Below are 23,738 nucleotides of genomic sequence, written 5' to 3'. Positions count from 1 at the left end.
TTATACATATTATGCAGCATGACATAGTGATTTAAATAAAACTAACTCAAATTGAAATTGTTCAATGTGAATATAGGGTAATGTTCAGTAGTGATTCAAATATAACAAAGTTAAACAATTTTGTAACTATTCAGCCTGTATGCTATTTGATATTCAGTGTTTTAAAATTTGCTTCGGTCTTAGCAAAGTTTCAGAGTCAATATTCACCGTACAATAAATCGACATTCTTTTATCCCTATGCCATGTGATTGCACCCCATTGGTTGTACCAGCAAAAAAGTAAAAGCTTTAGAAGATAAAGCTTGACAGAACAAAGAAACATAACTCCTACAATCTTTGTCTTTCATTTTATTAAGTCTTACAGCAAGATAAAATACATTAGAAATGCACCACAGTGTTCATTAGATTTCAACAAACAACATAATACTGTAAGTTTAAAAAACATTACCTCACTTTGTATAAAAATATTTATTGATCCCTGGATTTAGTACAAATAAAATATTATTAAAACCCACATTTAATGCCATATTGATAACATTTCATTCTTAACTGCTGACTATGTCTTGAATTACTGGCACCTGTCTTCTGCTGCCCACTGGTCAAGTGATGGCCCAATTTTTTTCTTGACCTCTTCCGTTGCTTCAGTCAACTGTTGGATAATGTCCTGATGAGGAAAATACTTAACATTAACCAGTATAAATAAGTTCAATGATTTTTATTAGTATGTGTTACCCTGGGTTTTTAACTCTACTACAAGTGGGTTTTCAAATAACTTCTTTTGTTATTATTAACAAGTCTTTTTCTTCTTCTTTGTTCTCATTTTACATGTTGGAGGGTTCAAATCAGTAATCCTATATCTGAGATGAACCACGCAGTGGTTTCTGTATAGTTTTAATTCTATAGGGGGGTTTTGGGGCCAGAGTCTTGTTCAGGCCTCTTGATATAGTATGCTATTAACAAGAGATCTATACACATTAGTCCTGATAAACCAATGTTGTTGGTAAAGGGGTTAGGGTTAATTTTTGTGTCTGAATTTTTAGCTCTGCAGAATCAAATTTTGAAAGCTCTTCAGTTTGTAGCACAAAATAATTTCATAAAAAGTAAGTTTTAGATTTTCCCTCTATCACTTCAAATATATTTTAAAACAAAAGGGAAACTAACAAACAGTAATAATGGAGAGTTGATATGACGATCAACTGCAACACTTTGAGATAGGGTTAAAATTTTTTTTTCTGAGTTGGCAACAGTGAAGTTCAATTTAATGCCCTTGACACTGTTTTTAGATTGTTTTTGTATAGTGAAAAATATAGAAGTGCCGATCCTAGAGAGGATGTGGAGATGGATTGGTCACACCCTTAGAAAAGATACCAGCAACAGAGCTAGGCAGGCCTTAGAGTGGAACCCCAAGGGAACAAGACACAGAGGAAGACCAAAAAGAACATGGCGATGCAGTGTACTTGAAGAAGCGAGAGGACCGGGAAGAGTTGGGAAACCAGAAAAAAAGTAGCAAGAGGCAGTGGAGAGTGGCGTGTTTTTGTCGAGTCTCTACGTTCCATGAGGAATGATAATGATGATGATGATACTCAATGCGCTGTGGCAAGTCTCTTTTGTTGTGGGGAGAGGGGTATCTATGAGAAGGTTTCCAAGCTGCCTTTAGGCACCCAGCAAACACAACTCGTATTGAGTCAGGATTCAAAATAGAGCCCCCTTGAAAGGAAGCCAAGCAGTTTATCATGAAAATGCCTAATGCATTGCATAATGAAGGCTAAGTCTTACTAGTCAGACATGACACTTACATTATTTAGTTTTATGATTTCACTGTTTTCAACGACTTGCTCCGGAGAACTGGCTCCAGCAATGACCACAGCAATGCCATCTTGCTGCAGGATCCAAGATAGAGCAGCTTTGGACATCTGTATGCCAGCATTGTTGCAGATTTCACGGATTCTCTTTAAAGCCTGTTTTAAATTTACATTAGTGGATAAATTTGTTTTTTAAATTCTACAGTCAGTATATGTTTTAAACTATTTTGTAACTTAATCTACCTTCTTTTAGTGAAAGAAAAGAAAAAATATTTGTGTTATGTCCCTTGAAAACTAATTTCATATTATCAGTATTTGCCAAATTTGTAACTTATTTTCTTATTTGTTTGATATGAAACTTTACAATTATATGGATATTGTTACGAATCTCACTATCCAGGCTCTCTGCAAACTGCACCATACACCACCAACTTAAAGAACTTGACAACTCAGGGCTCCAAAGTAACGTAACACTTTAATAGTTGAATAAGTAACAGCCAATACTGTACAATTGGCAACACGTACACTGTACAAATATCTCTCCAATAACACCGTTCCGCCGTATAAACTCTTGCACTGACCTCTCCGTCTCGTTCCGGGCTTGCACTGGGTTCAACAGTTCAGGACTGACTTTACACACTAGGTTCGATGTGTTGGACTGGATCGCAGACCAAGATCAAGACGCCGTTCGTCTCAACTGTGCTTGACAGTACTCCACACTGAACCATCCTAATGCTCCGTACAGAACCACACCGTTCAACTGTGCTGTAGTCGCCCAGACTGTATTGAACCGGGCTGTAGTGGACCTTCTGTCGTGAACCTCGCTGTATTGAGCCCCTTTTCTCGACCGTCTTGACTGCGACACCTCCGCTCTTTATATAGGGTCCCTACTGGCCTTCTAGAACCGGACGGAACATCGCTCGACGTTTCAAGCTTTGTCGCATGACTACATCCCTCGTGACGCTCCTGAGCTCTGTTCACGACGGCGATCCTTCCCCAACCGTCCTGTTGACACTCGACTCAGCTGATCATCGTAACTCGTCACGGTTGATCGCTCATCTAGCGCTGGCCTGGGGCAATTTGCGTCGGCTGACTAAACTCACACCATTACCCCCATCTGTGCCACCACCAGGTTTATAACAATATAATCAAAAGTATAGATCTATATTGCCTTGTCATTTTTAATACAAACAAAAAATTATTGATGGATAGATATATTTATAAGTATATTTTTCAGATTTATAAAATTTCAATATAATTATCAAATGATAATCCCAATATGTATTTAAATGGAGTAAACAAACTTACTTCACAAAATAATTGAAATGTTTCATTTAATACAAAGGTACATTGCCTTCAAGAAATGTTTAAATTGTGTTTCTTCTCACCTGGTCTACTTCTTCTTCTGCTCCATCTTGACCATGTCTAGATAATGAGGTTCTAGAAGTACATGAAGAAAACAAATCTATCAGTTCTAACAATTAGACAAATTCTTGTTAATTATTTAGCTAACCTGTTTTCCTTTTTTTTTTAAAGAAAAGAAATAAATGTTAAACAAGTGGGAGACGGGATAAAAGCAAATGTATAGCCCAACTAATAATAAATCTTACAATTCTGAAAACCAAAATAGACCTAATAAGAAACAAAACCAGATTTTCAGGCTTCAGAAACAGGAAGGCAAAGAAAAGGTGGATTGGAGGAGATACAGATGTGCCACTTAAGCTAATGAAACAGCTAATTGTTCTGATTAAAACAACTTCTTTAGTTGCCAGGTAAGAAGCAAACTTGTTTAAGGGGTTCAGAATGCTTACATCAACATTCTGTGACATCTACAAAAAGCTGGACAGATGTTTTGTTGAGGAAAGATACATCCTATTGTTTCATATACAGGTTTGGACTAGGAAGTAGTTTACCTTCAACTCTGAAGAAACATGTACAACATTTCACAAACAAACAAACATATGCAGTGGAGAACTGTTGTTTTTTTTTAAATTACTTTCCTATGGCACAACTTTCATGCTTATTTGGTCCAATCTCTTTTGTGAACCCATGTCCAGGAGCAGGTTTCCATGCTGTCTTTAGGCATTGAGCAAACACAACTCTGCTCCAGTCAGGACTGGATAGGTAGCAAGATGTTTTTTTGCCAGTTAGCCACACATACCACCAAGTGTTTTTAAAATTGTTCCTTAAGGATGCTTCTATCATCAATGTCTATCTATACATTCTTTCTGCTACAAAATGCATCATTATTCCTTGGAATTTTAACTGTCATAAAGTTGTACCAGCAGAACAAGGTATTAAAAAAAATTGAAAAAAACCCACTAACAACAGACTTCCATCTACATCACAGTTCAAGAAAAAGGATAAAATAAGCTAATATAAGTAAACATTCAAATAACAAAGCTTTATGGTAAAAAAAAAAGGCATAAGGAATATAATAGTAAATGTTCATACAGTCTGAACGTGTTTTATCAGAATGGTCTCAAAAAACCAACTCTGGGTTTATTTAAGATTTTGTTGATTTTAAAGAAAAAAAAATGTGGCCACAGATTTAACTGCATCATTTAACAGTGATCAGAAGGTAGGCCATCATGGGGCCCAATTGTAAATTGTTATTTGCGATTTTTTATTTTATATTCTCTAAATATCAACGTTTTGATGCTTTCACTTACGAGTCTTTGCTGAACAATCTTCCACGTCTTCTTCCCTCCGGAACGTCAGACAGGCTGGCAAATTTCCCAGTGAGAAGACCTTGCTGAAGTGGAGAATATGCCATAAGATTGATACCAAACTTTTGACACTCAGGGATAAGTTCAAGCTCAGGTGAGCGCCACAATAGGTTGTAACCGATCTAGTCAAAACAAAAGTAGAACAATAAGTTGTCACCAAACTAGTGAAAACAAAAGTACATTTTTTTAAACGAACCATTAAAGCAAAAAACATGAAAACTATTTTTCCTTTAACTCTTTGGAGCCTTTGTTCCCTACGCCTAAGTCCCTTCAGACTGTCAGTCTCAGGTGAGGTGGCACAAGACTGATATATCAGGCGGGAATAGATTTTTTATGCACAGACCGGGCAGGCTCAAAATGTTGAACACTAAGGCATACTATCACAGTCTCAGTTGACATTGCATGATCTAAAGTTCACGTCATGATAAGAGTTTAAAAGACACGTGGAATTCCTGATGTAGAAAACAGGAAGTAGAATGAATAAAGTTGACTTTGAATTCAGTCAAGTCAGTTAAGTCAAGTGGTATTCTTTGGACCGGGTGGTCAAGTAATATTTTAGTCCGCAACGGACAGTAGCGACTTAGAAAAGTCGCTAGTAACTTCAGTTAGAAAGTAACTTGTGGGCAGTTGTTGCCAGTGGTCTTTTTGAGACATGTATTAGATAATCTATATTTCTGCACAGTGTTACCCGCTGAGATGCAGACGTGATTTGTAATCTAGAGACTTTAACGTGTTAGATATATTTGATACCGCTGTTATGCGGATAGGATTGTTTATTATTTCTTGACTTGTAACACTAGCAAGGAGTGCAGTCTTATTATTATTATGTTGTAAAATAAACTTTATATTTGTCTGCTGAAATGGACTTAAGTCAGTTTGTAGTATATATAATTGTTACGTGTTAAGAGTACTCCAGGAAGCAAGAACCCAGCATTCCACGACATTCGCATCCTTCAACATTACACCATTCAACATCATTTACACATACATACAAATATCTTCCTCTGCACGTACTATTCTCTTTTGCAACACTTTTTTCTAAAAGTTTAACAAAGCTAAATTAGTGGTAGTTGAGTATTCACTAAGTTTAGTAAATTCTCAGCAAAGAACTGCAAACTATATTGTAGAAGTAAGACAGACAATACCCTAACCACAGCAGGTTAATAGTATCCAGTCCACATAAATAAGCCATTTCTTCTCAAGCATTATCATATGAACCCATTTTATTTCAGTAGCCAAAGAGGCCAACACAATGTAATTTCAATAGCAACTATTGTTATTAATGTACCTGATTGACCACAGGTTTCCCTCCAGCTTCAACAAATGCTTTAATTCTGTTGGGGGCGAAGTTTGAGAATCCATAGTAACGAATCCTGCCTAAAGAAACTTGTCTTTCTAATTCAGTGACTGCCTCAACACTGTCTCTAATAAATGAAGGAAAGTGAACCTAATCCAAAATAAAATATAAAAAATACTTTTTAAACGTGTAATTATATCAATTATATTGACTCAGACATGTAATTAATTTGTAATTGATCTAGAATAACAATAATACATTTGTGAGGATGGAAATAAATTTACTGATTGTTTTGGTTTAGCGCAATTTAATGCTTTGAGAATGCTTAATGCGCTGTGGTCCAATCATTTGTAAGGACCAGTTGGAAGGGGGGAGGAGGGGATATCTGGGAGAAGGTTTCTGTGCTGGGTTTTCAAAAACAATTTTTTTTAAAGTTGCTTGATGGAAGACCAACATGCTAGACACTGAACTAGACAAGTGCTAGTGAAAATAGAAGGTATAAAGTTATCTATTAGTAGTTTCAAATTTTTAGACAAACTAATTCTCTATACAAGGATTATCTATGTCTCTACATAAAACAAAATGAATTAATTATGACCAATTGATAAAATAATTGGTTATTTTTTTTAAAATTATTCATGTGTTGCTAAAGACGATGAATAATCATGCAAAGAGAATGGGAAGTGGGAGAAATAACTTGTGCAAAATTAGTATCATAAAGACAGATTGAGTTTGTAACAAACAGAATTAAATTGAAATCATTCAACAATAATTTACCATATTGTATACAGTATTTCAAATGCTTAATTGTCAGCTGGTGTAAAACAAAAGGAATTGGATTACATTATATCTTTGTAAAATTGATTATTGAGTTTGCAGAAGATGCTGGAGATAGTTGACAGTGTCAATGCCTTAGCAATGCAAGTTATCAGAGACCTCAAATCAGTGTTACCCTCTAGATGAATTGCCTTACTAGGCTGACGATGAGGTCTATTTACCTGAAGTTCTCGATTTTAGAGGTAACAGGTATTCACCTTCACCCCTCTACCTGTCAATAAAATCAGTTTTGCCAGGCTTAATATGTTATCCCCATTAACTCCCCTGGTTAATACAACCTTCAAAACCATTGATATAACACTTAGAATAATGCAGAAGAAATCTGTGATAAAGTTTATAACAAAGTTAATGTTTCCTTTACACAAAGTATGAAGAGTATTAACAGATTATTGTAAACTACATGTACAAGCTGACCTGTAGTATGTCTAGGTAAGTTGTCTGTAAATTTTGTAAAGATCGAGTCACTGCCTCATCAATCTCTTGTGCAGAGTAAGGAGGAGTTCCAATCCCATCTCTAAAGCCAAACTTAGTGGCCACCACAGCATCTTGACGTCTGCCCAGCAAAGCTTTTCCAAGAACTTTCTCAGAGTTTTTGTAGCCCTGGAGAAAATAACATTTGATGTTCAAGACTTTGTTCTAATAATATTATTGCATTATTATATTATCAGCCTACGCAGAATATCTGTTTAAATTAAATCACTTGAAACAAAAAAAAAATTTTACATTGCAATTTTCACAATATTATTTCATAACAAAATAAAAACTTGTGGCCATTATAAATGATAAAATGGTATGGAAAAATAAACAATTTGTTATTTAATATAATAAAAATTTGTAGTAAACAAATTTGTTAATTTTTTTCAGCAAGTATAGTTTTTGTAACTATTTTACAGAACCATTTAAAAGAAATGTCTTTACTCCCTTTAAGGATTAGTAAAAACTACTCTGAGATAATCTTGAATTTAAAATGCCATGTCTTCACTAGGATTCAAACTCAAGCTACTTAGTTATGCATGCCACTTGGCCCAATAATTTATAAGACTAAAGTGTTGATAAAGGAGAACAGAATAAAGGTGGTTCCGACTTTTTCTAATTATCCAAAGGAACACTGGATATTACAATTACATGAGCGGTGCTAAGGCTGACATTTTTCTAATGGTCACAACCAGTAAGATGGATATCCAAATTGATCAGACAATAGTCATAGTGTAGATCAAATACAACCTTTGTTACAATTTTAACTAGCATCGATGTTGGTGGTATCACCAAGACCATCATAATCAACAAGGACTTGACACCCAGCTTTTTCCCATTCAACTACAGGAAATGTAAACATAAAAAATTGAAACAATTTATTAATATCAAAATTTTGATCATAATATGCATATTAAATACCTCTGCAGTATCAAAAAAGTTGATCCCCAACTCCAGACATTTATCAACAACAGACTTTGACAACTGAAATTATAATTAAGAAATTATTGCAAGTGTATTCAAATATGGTGATCTAAAAAAAATAGTATGAACCAACAAAAGAAAATAAAAACCATATAAATTAGGAATAGTACATTTCCTTAATTATTCTTACAAATTAGGAATAGTACAGCTCTTTATTCTTACAAATTAGGAATAGTACAATTCTTTGTTTTTACAAATTAGGAATAGTACAGTTCTTTATTCTTACAAATTAGGAATAGAATTCTTACAAATTAGGAATAGTACAGTTTTTTATTCTTACAAATTAGGAATAGTACAGTCCTTACTGAGACACCCACCCTCCCAAAGAGATTCATGCATATTTCTGCATTCAATGTCTTTCTTTATGAGATGTATTAAATTAAAAATTTTGTGTTATGCACAGGATTATGATGATCGTTTATAATACCAAAGTACTGTTTCAAGAAACCTTTACATATAAATACAGTGTTTCTCAAACCTTTTGTACTTACAAGAGCCACTGAGCAAACTTTTCATTTTTAATTTCCCTATTTCTATCAACCTATTCCCCTAAAATTAATTTATCTTCTTAAGGGCCATACATCTATACACCAGTATAAAAATGTCCAGTATTTTTAACCAGTCAAATGATTAGCACTTGGATGAGAAGCACTGATACAATAGTTTTCATTTTTCATCTAGGGTCAAAAATGATGTCTGCCAGTGCAAATATGAGTGTCTGTGGACAAATGTGATAAAGCAGCAAATAATAATTTCAGTTATGAGCTGACGACATCAGTCTTAATCAGCAAGTAAGTAACACGCCAGAAAGCAATGAAACCAAGACATACAGATAAACAAGTACTTTGGCTTTTATTTTTTTTTACACACTCATTATGCATGATCTCTTATAGGGTCAAAATAGGAGGTCAGCAAAGTAGATTAATGAGCTATTAATATCTCAAATTAAGCCTAAACTAAAAAAAGAAGTTATTCATATTTTTTGTTAAATCAATTTACAACAATTAATGACTTAATTTATCTTTGAAACTGGGCTGAAACAAAATTAGAACTGTAGATTAAACTTGTGGATCAACCACAGTAAATGTTTTAGTTGAGAAATAATAGTAAAAACAATGCCACATCTATGTATTCAAAAGTCAGGTCCAAGCTTAAATTAGTTACATTTTATGTCCATTTGTTGCTGGGATAGCCGATTACATAAGTTATACATATTCCCATTTTATGTCTGTTTGTTGAGGGCATAGCTGACAGTGATGGTCTCCCTCTTGAGCTTAACCTAATTGTGCCGTCAGTGCCAGAGCAATGAAACTGTCACCAGTTTTTTTTTTCCATTTCACTCGACACCTGTAGGACAAACAACTTGGCAAACATATAATTTACAAAACATGACAGCTGTACAGTTTGACTTCACTGGGACACTTTGTGCCAGGAGCAGAGGATGTAAAAAAATGTGTTCTTTTTTCTTAAAAACCCATAACCATTATTTTAATTAATAATCATTCTCAAATTTTCCTTTCAAAAAAAAAACAATGCCACAAAATAATGACAGTGAATATTGAAACTTTGGTAACTAAAGATAGGAAAGTGAGTATAAAGGTAAAAGTGGATTTAGAATGCCAGTGGAATGTGCAAGTTGAAACAAAACTAATGAGTTGTGACAGGAGAAAGTTCAGTAAATATGTCATTCTGTAAATAGAAACACAAGCAGCCAAGGGATTTACATTTCTTCTCAAGAGTGGGGCTTTTCAACAACACATGGGACTTATAATGAACAAAACAAAAAATTTCATTTAATACCATTTCACTTTATTTTTCTCAATGTTTTATATATATATATATATATATATATATATATATATATATATATATATATATATATATATATATATATATATATATATATATATATATATATATATCCCAGAAGTCTTTGTATTTATGTTAAATGCTTTAATAACGACTCAAAATATTTGCAAGCTCAGGGAATACAGATCAAAACTTGACAGTTATTTTAAAAACAGAAAATAAGTAAATTGTAGCAAAACTTAATTCAGTGAGTTGCCAAGTGAAAGCACCCCCTCCCCTTTTACCAAAAACAAAAATAAAAAGATGACAGGGAGCTGTGAAATATTGATGATTACCATGACTAATAGACAGGAACGCTAGCTTTTTAAGACCAGGGCAAGGTGTAGTTGGTGCCAATCTTATTAAAAGTTTAAACCATACAACGCATTGACTCAAATAAATTTCAGCATACAATCACAACTAAAGGCAAAGAAATAACATCCTTTTTAAAACTTTATATCTAAATACCTTAGAAAAATTAATTAGTTTGCACTTTGTTTCCTAATACGGTAATAGGAACTTTAATGTTAGTGTTAAAAAAACAAAGGGCAATAGTAAAAAGTAAAATCTTTGGTAATGTGGAGATGGAGTTGGGGGATATTATTTTTTTTTAGGAAAACAGCAAGGGACAAGCAGACTATCTCAACCTACCAAAACACATAATCATCTTACTGAATGAACCTTGTTGATTCATGGTACAAGGGGTGATCAAGTGGAAGCTAAAAATACTTATTCAGAGAGGTGACTGTAATATATAGCGAAGGATGATGTTCTCTCAAGCCATTAAGGTTTAGATAAGTACAATGTAGAGCTCCGTACAATGTAGAGTTCATCTATTTTCATACAGTGGCTGTTGGCTATTAGTGTCTCCGAACATTTGTCAGATACCGCTCAAGGAGAGGGAAGACCTTAATCATGAACAATAAAATTATATTAAATATCCTAGAATCAACCATGACTCAAACTCAGCTAAACAGTTTTTTGTCCTCTTATCCACCCCCAGTGCTATCTGCCTACATCTATTTCCCACAAAGCCTAAATCACATGTAACATTTAAGCTTTCATAAACAAAAGATCATCTATCTTATATAAAATACAGATGTAACTTCAAAAAAAAAATAAAGATGATTACGTCCTACATGTGTCCATAGGTCAATCTAGTCATGCATGTTAATCAATGGCTTAAACACTTCCAAGTCCTTGGTTTTCGTGGCTGGCTCAGGCAACCTATTCCATGCTCTAATAGCACTAGGGAAGAGGGAGAATTTGTACAAATTTGTTCTAGCATATGGATCAAGAAATGTGCCTTTATCTTTGTGTCTTTCTGAGTATTTTATTAGGTTTTATTTTTGTATTTGAAGATTATGGTTTAATTTTTATTTATGTATAATTGCTACAATACTTTTAGTCTTCTGTTCTTAAGTGTCTCTAAATTTAATGATTTCCTAAAGGTGTTACTCTAATCAAGTGGTTTGTTATGAAACTCACTGCTCTTTTTTGTGTCTGTTCTAGTTTCTTTATTTTTTCTTGAGTTGAGGGGTCTCAAACAGTGGATGCATATCCTTGGCCTAACCAAGGTTAAAAAGTATTTTAGTTTGATGTTCTTATTAAAAAGTGCATTAAAAAAATCATGAATGTGTTTATTCCTTCCTGTCAAGACTTCCCATGATGCCATCTATGGTGTCAGGGGAACCATTGACAGCATCTCTTGTTGTTTCTAGAATTAATGTGGAACTAAAACCTGACAAGGACACTACAAACTTTATTTAGTTCAGAAAGCTTCTAAAATTAGTAGACAGCTTGTGAGGCTTATACATTTTAATCTCCTAGCATTAGAGGGATTAACAAAAGTTGTCTCTCTTTTAATGAAACAAAAAAGAAAAAAACAAAACATTGAGAATAAAAGCTTATTACATTAGAAAAGATTTAAAGACTTTGAATTAGAATAATTGGGACATTTTTATGAAGGTATTGACATTTTTGTTAAGAAAAATTATTTATCAATTTCCAATAAATTGTCATAAAATACAGTTTCATAGGCAAAATAACACATGAAAAAACTCTTTCCATTTCAAAAAACACAAAAAATATATTGAGATCAATTTTATACATTTAATTTTTTTTTTCATTATTCATTTAGTTTAATTTATAAAATAAATTTATAATCCATTTTTTATTTATACTCAAAAGATGACCTTTTTGGAAATACTGGCATGTTTGTTTGCATTTACCATGAAAATGTGACATCTTTAGTTAATAATACCGGTATTTCTTAAATTAAGAGGCCTGCACAAGCTATAAATATATTGTTATACTTGTCCAAAGAATTAAATACAAATATAGGAAAAAGTTACATAATATTATGTTTAAAAATGAAATGATCCACTAATGATCTACTGGTAGCAAGCACTTTAGTTTTAAAAAAATTAAGTATGCACATACATATACACATATTTTGAAACACAATTGGCAGTTGTTGCATTTAATAGATGAATGGAAAGTAATATTCATCATAACCATTGCAATAGTCGAATTTGGCATGTGACATGAAAGACCTCATACATTATTTTTAAGGGTAATATATTGAATATTATCGCAGGTTTTTAATGCATGTTTGGTAAGGAGAAAGACAGGTTCATGTTCATTGATAGTTTGTAGTTTATAGTTTCTGATATCCACATGTGAAGGTTTTTGGTTACTTTTTTGTAACCCAAAGTTACAATTCCTTCTTTATATTAACAATTACAACAATAATAGATCACTAATGATATGTGTCTCATAAAAAGCACTATTGAAATCTGAAGACTACCTCATGTTTGATTTGCTCAGAAATATCAAAACCTGCAATTTGATTTGCTTTGTTTACAAAATTTTGGGGACAATGCCAAAAAAAATTTAAAAATTCAGCAATGATGTTAATTCCCTTTAAGAATTACTGCAGGTGATATAAAACTAACAGTTTCTGAAGTCATATTTAATAACAATGACATGTTTCTGGCACAAGGACTGACAATCTATTACTGTCCAAAACAAAGAATGGTATATGAGCTGAATGGGTACCTAAATTTCTAAATTTAAACTCAAGGCACACAATCTGATTGTCTAGTAACTTATGACTACAGCAGACCTCTAATAGTTTTCATAATTAATACAGCGAGAGAAAAGCTGATAATTGATACATAAATTTATTTACAAATTTGCTAACAACTGACAAGCTGAAGAAAACATTTTTAGAAGCTTTTTTTTTTTTAATAAATTCTTGTTATCTATTAATCAATGTACACAGCTTACATCTCTTTTATTTATATGAGGTTGAAACTCTTAGCTCAAAAATAAGTACAACAAAGTTCTTTTATAGCACTCAGATAAAAGAAAATGTACAATTTAACAAACCTCTGCAGACTGGGCAGGCCAGGTTACATTATTTTCTCCATCATTGAATTGCCAAGTACCAAGACAAAAACGAGATACTTTAAGATCGGTTCCTTTTAAAGTGATATGTTCCATATTGGAGACAAGGACTGCCAGCAAGGACAAGAACTGGTCAAATGATAGTCAAATTCAACTAGTGAAGTCACACTGAAAAGACAATTTTTTTTCCCCTATTTAAAATTTTGTGATAAGAGATAAAAATTAGGTCAAGATTAATGTACAACTTGAGTGAACTTGAATTGTACTGTAGCAAAGAAAACTACATGCAGGTCTGTGTTTGACCCACTACATTATCTAGAACAAATGTATAATGTCCCTATATAACAGGCCGGGATAATCAAAGGTGTTGTTATGGTTATAAAGTTATGGTTATAAATACACATATAGAATAATTTAAAGTACAATGTAGCCTGGTTATTCATTCAAAGTCATCTATCACATTTGATGTTCTTTAAAATAAAAAGTTACATTTAGATTCTAGATCTTTATGATATAATCAATTCAATATATCAATTAACTTATCACTGTAGGGTTAATCATCTATTATAGTGTTGTTAGCTTCCCTATAAACATGCCCATTACGGCCCAGTATCAGTTTTAATTAGGGTTATCCCCCTTTGCCCTAATTGCAGCCCTAAAGAGCCCAAATCGCGCCCTAATGGGCGCGCATACCGTTTGCACATTGGCGCCATTAGGTTCCCATAAGGGACCAATACGGGCTACCCTAATCGTGCCAATATCGGCCCAGAATGGGTAAACCCACTTCCGGATTCATTGGGGATTTCCAGAATCGCGCCCTAATCAAGCCCATACTAGCCCCAATGGTTTAGTAACTGAGATTTTCATTGGGGTTTAATTAGGGATAACCCTTATTGTGCCAATATCGGTCCGATGCTGGCCTGAATGGTTTAGTAACTGAAATATTTATTAGGGTTCAATTAGGGATAACCCTTATTGTGCCATTATCGGTCCAATGCTGGCCCTAATGGTTTAGTAATTGAAATATTAATTAGGGTTCAATTAGGGATAACCCTTATTGTGCCAATATCGGTCCGATGCTGGCCCTAATGGTTTAGTAACTGAAATATTTATTAGGGTTCAATTAGGGATATCCCTTATTGTGCCATTATCGGTCCAATGCTGGCCCTAATGGTTTAGTAATTGAAATATTAATTAGGGTTCAATTAGGGATAACCCTTATTGTGCCATTATCGGTCCGATGCTGGCCCTAATGGTTTAGTAACTGAAATATTTATTAGGGCTCAATTAGGGATTATCATGCAAATACTGTCTCCGATGGTTCAGTCATTAAATTTTATTATGGCTTAATTAGGAATAATCTTTTATGTTTTTCAATACTGTAGTTTAAAACAAATTCATTAGTGATTTTTTTGTTTATAATGCCCTTTTTGTTCAAATGCAGCTCAATGGTTTAGTATGAGATTTTTAACCTTTTACATAGGTCTACTTTCACACTGATGATTTAGATCTAGCAATAGAATTATTTGACATAATTGTTTGGAAATTATAATAATTGAATCAGTGCATGATTTCTATATACATCTAGCTATAATGTCAACATATTTATAAAGTAATGGACAAGTTAAATTACATTTTTGGGTTTGAACACTATCAAACAATACAATTTTTGGTAACGTACTATATAAGACTTGCATGCTCTGATCATTTATTCTTAAATCAAACTTACACAATTAACTTTTTTTTATTTTTTATTCATGGAATAATTAACCAACACAAAAGACAAATATAACAGCACAAACAAGATATCAAGACAGCATTTTCATTCAATTCTTGGCATTCTTTACAAGCTGACTTCAAGACTGGTGGCAATAATTCATATTTTGACTTCCATGCAGCAGCTGGAACAAACAAACATACAAATAAATATTATAGTCATGTAATAAAACTACCTTCAAGCTGTATTAATAATAAAAAGAATCTAACAATTAAACATCAGAAGACCTTACATTTATCTATGTGGACATACTATTTAACGGTTATATTTCCAGCCCTTGATGATAAACGGTGCTCAAAAATTAGGTTGCTTCTAAAGCCTATTAAGCAACACAAAAATTAATGGTATTTCAAAATTTGGAGTTCAATCTTCTCCTTAAATTAAATGTTATGAATTGGTGTCAGCAAATGTGGCACTGGTATTTGACTATGCTAAAAGTGCAATGGCAGACTAGATCGAGCTAGGCTTCAATTCATTCAATATTATATTTTGTCCAATTTATTTATATTAACTTTATCACAGGCTCAAATACAACTATATTCTGTTGTAATTAGAGTTCTATGGTAATTTTAAAAATAAGTTGGCTGAAAATTTATTCTAGAATTAAAATAAACAATTATCACAGTGAAACTTAAAAAAAAACATAACAAAAAAAAAAACAACACACAACCAGCATATTTCAAAATTAGGATAGCATTTCTTTATTTACATTTAATAAATTCCATCCCATTAACAATTTACTTTCAGATTGCTGATTGGTAATCTAAAAGCAAAATTTAATTCTTACCTTCTTGAGCAGGCTTGCTTATGAAAAGATGATGAACAGCATCTGTACTGCATGCATAGGTTATTATTAACCTAAAAGATTAATGTCAACTTCCCCTAAAGAAAATGTGGCGATCTGTTAAAAAAAAAAAAAATAAATAAAAACATAAAAAATGTTTAAAGAATGCAAAAAAAAAATAATATTACAATAGAGGCAAAACACAAAATGTTTAAGGTAAGGTATACAAGAAGGATTGTTGCTATATAATGACATTAGGCCAAAAACAATTCTATGTAGGCCCTATTTTCATTGTATAAATGTTCATTATAATTTTTTATGCAAATTAATAATGAACTTAAATCTCAGTGAAATTACAAAAAGCTGAAGATATTGCTCTCGAACATTGTTTCACAAGATTAACATTTACTTTACATTTTTTTTTATTTAATCGATTTGATCTCATTAAAATTTTCATTTGGTATGGGGGGGGGGGGGGGGTGTCACTGATCAGTAATCTTAAAGAAAAATTTATTCTTCGTACCTTTTTGAGCAGGCTTCCTCATGAAAAGATATTGAACAGCATCTGTAGTGCATACATAGACAATTCTTATTGTCAGCTGCCCTTAAAAAAAACTGGCATTCTAAATAAAAAAAAAAAAAAAAAATTACAATAAAGACAAATCCTGAAATGTTTATATTTATGGTATGGTGTATAAGAAAAACTGTTGCTATAGCCTAATGATGAGACTCTGTATTTTTTCTTTAACAGTATCCACACAATGAAATTTTAAAAAGCCTAAGCCTTAGCTAAGCCTATAGAATGAATCCTAGATCAAATTGTAGAAAAATGTATAATAATATAATAATTAGTATTAAGACCTCTAGATATTCTAGCTAGATCTAAATATAATCTAGATCTATGTCTAGTTTATAGATCTAGAATTTCTAGATCTGTATAGATCTATTTAATTCTATTACATAGAGCCTAGAGTCTTTAAAATTTACAAAAAATAAAATCTATCATATATTGAGTATTGGTGAATAAAGATGTAACGCTACCTGGACCTGGTTATGTGGTATGCACGATGGACTGTTTGGTCGCCTCGTTGGTCTCTGCATGGTCGTCTGGTTCATACCCTGCAACTGCCATCACTTCCCTAAGCTCCTTTGAGGTTTAGACTACCAAGTAGATATCTTCAACTCTGAAGGAACATTTAAAAAAAAAAAAAAACAATGTCAATATAGGGCTATAGTCTATAGCAGCTATAGGGTTAGCCGTTAGTGGCGTTAGTCTATTATATATAGGCCCCTAATATAGATATACTATATTATAGTATATATATACATATTTTTCTAGACATATCTCAATATCTGATTTTAAAACCAATATAAACGTTTGATTTTATTTATTTGTATAAATTTAAACATTCTAAACTCTAGACTAGATTTTCAAGATCTGGAGTGTAGGCCTAATATTGTACATTAGTCTCTACAAAGTAAATATCTATATTATAAGATTATAAGTCTATACTATAGGTCTATGACTATAACTAGTTACTAGATCTAGAATTATTTAATCTAAATGACCTATCGCCTATAGTATGAAAAAATTAAAGATTAGTCTGTATTAACAATATATTAATTAAATATTATTCTATATATCTACTAAATTTTCTAATAACAACTAGATTTTAGAATCTAGACTATTCTAGACTATCTTTTATTAGATCTAGATCTAAGTTTACTAAGTCTTAGTATATCTTATAAGTCTAGGTCAATTTTTTCTAACCTCAAAATATTTGAATTAGAATAGTACTAAAATCTATATTTGAGTATGAGTACTATGAGTATAATAATTATTATATTAATATACCAAAGTGTCCAAAGTCCTAAGTCTAAGTATTAGTTTACAGTTACGTGACTAGATAGGCATATAGACTAGATCTAATATTCTGCCCTAAAAGTTAAAAGGTAGTAGATTTAGATTTAAGATCTAGTAAGTCCTTAACTAAATCTAATTCTATGCTGCAGATGCATTAGCCATTTCATGGTAGATTCTAGAATCTAGATCTAGAATCTATTCTAAATAGTAAATCTGAAAATCAGTAAATCTAGTCATAACGCATGAATGTTAATCACTTAAGTCTAAGTCGTCTAGATCTAGATTTAATAGGTCTCAAGTCTAGATATAATATTGTTGTAACCCTGCCTTGCACCAGTGCTTGAGGTGCGCACTAGTGAACGTAAACAGGAAGACACTAGAAGAGAGATAAGAACATTGCATCAGGGATTGTGAAGAGTCTGAATGTTTGGAAACTAAGAAGCCAGCTTTTGGTGCTGCCTGAAGGTTGCAGAAGGGACCTGGAGCGAAGCGGGGAAGGCTGTCGTTGGTCCACATTCGGGTTGCTGTTTAAAGGACTGGTAAATTAGTAGGAAGACTCTGAGGAAGCTGAAGGATGCTATGTGTTTGTCCTAGTGAATAAACACCTGTATTTATTTCCTGTTACACTGTGTTGAGTTGCATGCCTATTCGTTGAGTGCCTAACCTAGAGTTACAACAATATATATATTAATAATATTATATCGTACTAGATCTAGTAGCCTATTACTACTATTAGATATTATAATAAAACTAGTCTAGAGAGATCTATAGAATCTCTAGATCTAGATTCTTAGCATTCTAGATTATCTAGATATATCTATAAATCTATTCTAAGTCTAGACCTAATCTACTATCTAGATTAGATCTGTTAGTAGTGTTAGAGTACTTAGAGATTCGTCATCTGATGATGATCTGTACTTGTGATAGGCTTAAGACTTTAACTTATACTTATAAGTTACGACCATTCCAATTGAATTTCCATGGCTGCTGCCATTGCTGCCATGAGTTGAAGAACATATGCATCGATATCAAGAAGTACAGCTCATATAATTATTTATAATAGATCTATTATATTAATGAAAGTCTAGATTGACTAGACCTAGACTAGAGTGACTATAGCTCTATAACTTGTAGTATAACTAATAACTTAACAGATTTAGATCTAGATCTAGCTCTAGCTAGCTCTTATTTGATCCACGTGTGTAAGCTCTAGAGTGAAGACTGAATAATCCAGTTTGTGCCGAATATCGCGAGCTTATAAGAAATAAATGCTTCTTTTTCATTGGTCGAAAAAAATGTTAAAATGTATAAAACTTTTTTTTTAAATCTAAATCTAAAAAAAAAAACAACAAAAAAACAAATATGTTCTCCTTTAACTTTAGATTCTATGTGTGATTAAATATTACTAGATATAGATATATTTTTTTAGTGTGCACATTAAAAAATCAGACACACACACACACACACTATTTGATTACGAAAAGTCTGCATTGGGCCCATACGGGTAAAACTTCACTATTCCAGTTAGGGATTTCCCCAATAGAACCCTAATTAATTTTTTTTTTAAATCTTAATATTACTTACAAAAAGGATTCAAAGCAACATTTAGCTTTAAGACGATTAATACTACATTTTAAAACATCATAATATTGTTTTTTATGTTATAATAAAGATTTCATCATGTTGGTTCTGGCGTGATTGGGGAAATCCCACACCGGCACGAAAGCGGAAAGACGTTAACGGCCCAATAACTAAAATCCCACACCGATCCGTTAACGTTTTTATAGGGGCGATTGTAAGTAGGTCAATCTACCCAATGAAACCCAATGAAACCTTATTACCCCACACCGCGCCAGAATGGTTTCGATGGGGCTTTGTTTATAGGGTTGGATGTCACTCCCATCCTCCCCTCCCCCCACCAACTCAATATTCACCCAAATATTTCTCAATAAAATCTATCTTCCATTTCTTCTTTTGATGAATCATAATTCAGTAAGCTAATTCAGCCTATCCCCATTGATTGTTACACAACTGTAAAAAGGAAATTTGATTCCATTTTCAAATTTCATTGCTCATCAAATTTTATCAATTAAATTATTCAATAGTTATTACATATTATATATGTAAAATGTAAGATTATCAAAATTAAAAACAGACTTATAATATCAACTGAACATTTTTTTAAATAATGGAATAGGATAAGATTTTAGTTTCAGTGAAAAAAATTTACATTATATATATCAGTCTTCCTCAAAATTTACTAGAGATCTAGTAACACCAAAGATATCTAGATCTATTTAGACCAAATTTATGTTTGCTGCCCCCTAAGTCAGCTAAGGGATCTGGAGGGAGCGCCACATAGTTTTTCTGGATTTTTGAGCTTGTAATAGATTAGATGAGGTGCAGTGGCAGAGTGGTTAAGCGCTCGGCTTCCGAACCTGGGGTTCGAAACTCGGTGAAGGCTGGGATTTTGAATTTTGGGATTTTTAGGGAGCCCCTGAGTCCACCCAACTCTAATGGGTACCTGACTTTAGTTGGGGAAAGTAAAGTCCGTTGGTCATTTTGCTGGCCACATAACACCTTGCTTGTTAACCGTAGGCCATAGAAACAGATGACCTTAACATCATCTGCCTCATATAGATCGCAAGATCTGAAAGGGAAACTTTACTTTTTACTTTAATAGATTAGATCTAGAAATCTAGACTTTTAGAAGTTATTAGTGATTCGAGAACGAAGAAGAAGAAAAAGAAGTTAGTGATAAATAAATTATAAGTGATGGATTTTGATCTAGACCAGGGGTGAATAGGCTATACCCCTATCACTGATTTTCTAGTATATTGCTTATAGGCCTATTGCTATACTTTAACATTCCTAGACAATCAGGCAAATGCCTGGTGGGCCGGTACCACAGAAATCATTAAAGATCTAGAGTACCTTACATCAATTGCCAACATTTTTTATGTTTGAAATTGTAGTCTACATGTAGGAAAAAACTTATTGTATCTAGATCTATATAAATTTAGATTCTAAAATTTACGAACTCCTCAGCCTCATCCATTTGTCTATAAAAGTATACTTATTGTCATACTGACTCACAGTTATGGTGAAACTATTCAATTCCTAATCTGCCATCCTATCTTCTTATCTTATATATTACAGGTGTTACTTTTAAAAAGAAGATAATTGTAACGTCCTTTGCATTTCATGTGTCAATCTAGTCATACATGTTAATCAATGACTTTTAAAAACTCTGCTAAGTCGTTAGTTTTCATTGCTGATTCAGGCAACCCATTCCATTCTGATTTTCTAATGGCACTATCACTAGCCTCTAGGGAAGAAGGAGCTTATAGTTTAGTTAGTAAAGACACATTTTAGTATTTTAGATACATTTTCATTTACACCTGAAGCCAATTTTTTATTTTTACTTGGAATCAAAGTGCATTGGTATAAAACTAAAAGTATAAAAATGTGACATTTACTTTTGTCTTTGTTTACCTCTTGGTTACTGGTTAGTTCAAATTTAAATCAATAGATCTAGAATCTAGTCTATTCTAGAGGTTTAGAATCTAGTTGGGACTGGAAGAATATGAAGTACGCTTAGTAGGTCACGGGTAAGGCCCGGCTTAGTAGCCAAGAAAGTTTAGTAAGGGTATTCGTATCTTTTTATTTTATTATAAAATTTATATGACAAGTTATGACGTCTTATCATAATGATAATCATCATCATGTCTTAGTGTTATGTTTCTGATTAGGCAGGGAAATAAGTGCAATTAATTGTTTAATCCGTTCCTTGCTATCCAAACATGAAAATTGCAGGTACAGTATTCGAACAATCCCGTCACCTAGAGTCTAGATATCTAAGTCTAGAGTCTAGATCTTGATTTAGATCTGGCGTACCTTGTTGTCAGCCACATCCCACTTTCGATATGTCAGGCTTCCGTCGTTAGGAATGCTCTCCCTTTCGTGACTTTCGCCTGGGCCTGGTACTGATCGACATAGGTAGATTCTAAATGAATTGAAATTTAAAAAAAGGAGGGCGGCGAGGACTCACATTGGTTTGGTATTTTAATTAATAAGTTATTTATTAAAATTTAATGCTCACCAAAAAAGATTAAATAAAGACAATTTTTCACCAAATGACTTCAGTTTTGAGGATGCAGTGATGATGGTTTCCGACATGGGCGTAGCCAGGATTTTTTTTCGGGGGGGGTTTTCGGGGGGTGAATTTTTTTCTCCCCTCCCCCGACCCCCCCACGGGAAAAAAATTATATGTATTTATGTTTGTGTGTGTGTATATAATCTTTATTACATTCTGACCCTTCATTCTTTCGGGAGACATTTATTGTGCCCTAGAATAGGTTCTTCCATGAGTTAATGAAAAAATTGTAGATTCCCCGACATTACTAGCAAAGGGGTCTGGGGGAGCGCTAGGAGCTCCCCCAGCGCGGGGCGAAGCCCCGCCGCCAAGCACTATTTCTGATATTGAAAACCAATAAAATGCATATTCTGAGGTATCTACAGTGCATTTTAATGCTATTAAAAAGTTTTATTTCAAAAACCTAATGTGCTATTCTTACTGACTTAGACCCTCTCACGCCGTTCGGAGCATTTGACGTCAAGCAGTTTCCATAAAAATCTGTCACTGGTAATGTCTGAAGCCTCTTCCCACCTGCCATGAGGACCTCCATGAATGAGTGGCGTCAAGTTGTACTAGGATATCGTTGCAACTCTTCCTATGCGTAATTCATTTTGTCGGAGAACATGTCCCGCAAACCTCATGCGTCGTTCTCTCACAATCTTACTAAGGGGTCGACTCCCAGTTCGGCATAGGATTTCCTTGATTTAGATCCGATCTCTATAACTGACTCCTGAAATCTGTCTTAGCCATCTTTGTTGAGCTACATTTAGTGTTTTTCGATTTCGGTAGATGACTATTCACTGCAGTTTATTAATGGAGCCCTGCCACTGGTAAAAATGTGTAACCTCTCTTGAATACGCTCTTGGAATTAAGTGACTGTAGTTTGCTTTAGATTTTATATCGAAAAGAGAAGTTTTATCGTCAAAATCTTCTGTTGGGGGTTTTCCACCTCAAAATGCTCTGTAGGGGGATCTTAGACTCAAAACCATCTGGAGGGGTTTTAAACTTTAAAAAAAAAAGCCATCTATAGAAGAAACTCAAAAACCCCCGATTGGCTTGGCTACGTTCAAATAATTTTAGTGTGTAATTTGCTTTTTTTTTATATTGAAGATGTATTTTTAGCACCAAACCCCTCTGAATGGGGGTTTAAACTCAAAACCCCTTTCGGCAACGCTCATAGCATTTTGAGTGCGTAATTTGCTTTTTTTCTTACACTGAAGATGGCGGGGGGTTTAAACTCAAAACCCCTTTGACTACGCTCATAGAGTGAGTAATTTTCTTTTATTTATATTGAAGAGGTACTTTTTAGCTTCAAACTCCACTGGAAGGGAGTTTAAACTCAAAACCCCATAGACTACACTCATAACAGTTTTAGTGTATAATTTGCTTTTTTATTATTATTAAAAAGATGTATTTTTTACCTTCAAAAACTCAAAACTGAGTGAAAACCCATTTAGCTACGCTCATAACATTTTGAGTGCGTAATTAGCTTTTTTTTATATTAAAGTGGGGGTTTATCGTAAATTTTAGACGGGGTTTTAAAATCAAAATCTTCCTTAACTGTGCTCTTGGAATTAGGGGATTTTCGTTTGCATTTTTTTTTGTTTTGTTTTATAGAAGAGGGGGAGTTAACTGCAAAAACCCCAGGTAGGGGGTTTAAAACTCAAAACCCCTAGTAGGGGGTTTAAAACTCAAAACCCCTAGTAGGGGTTTTTAAACTCGAACCGCTCTGGTAGGCGTTTTAAACTCGAACCCCCCTGGTGGGGGTTTTTAAACTCGAACCCCCCTGGTAGG

General features: G+C 33.3%; 1 protein-coding gene across 2 annotated transcripts; it reads right to left on the bottom strand.

Moving 5' to 3' along the window:
- Window positions 1-331: 331 nt before the first annotated feature.
- LOC106059319 (1-deoxyxylulose-5-phosphate synthase YajO-like) lies at window positions 332-21,725 on the bottom strand. 2 transcript variants are annotated; one of them, XM_056019361.1, is made up of 9 exons: window positions 21,704-21,725; window positions 13,364-13,549; window positions 8,060-8,122; window positions 7,079-7,264; window positions 5,819-5,977; window positions 4,474-4,652; window positions 3,190-3,241; window positions 1,796-1,957; window positions 332-663 (listed from the first exon to the last, which is right to left on the bottom strand). In XM_056019361.1, exons 2-9 carry the CDS (start codon window positions 13,475-13,477, stop codon window positions 568-570), a joined length of 1,011 nt encoding a protein of 336 aa, XP_055875336.1. In that variant the 5' UTR covers window positions 13,478-13,549; window positions 21,704-21,725; the 3' UTR covers window positions 332-567. The 2 variants fall into 2 exon arrangements, with proteins under 2 accessions (XP_055875336.1, XP_055875342.1); XM_056019367.1 differs by lacking the exons at window positions 13,364-13,549; window positions 21,704-21,725 and adding an exon at window positions 10,267-10,289.
- Window positions 21,726-23,738: the final 2,013 nt, after the last annotated feature.

The sequence above is a fragment of the Biomphalaria glabrata genome, chromosome 1 (assembly GCF_947242115.1).
Source record: "Biomphalaria glabrata chromosome 1, xgBioGlab47.1, whole genome shotgun sequence".
Classification (NCBI taxonomy): Eukaryota; Metazoa; Mollusca; class Gastropoda; family Planorbidae; genus Biomphalaria; species Biomphalaria glabrata.
The sequence above is the reverse complement of the archived record's forward strand: the minus strand, read 5'-3'. Positions and strand labels throughout refer to the sequence as shown.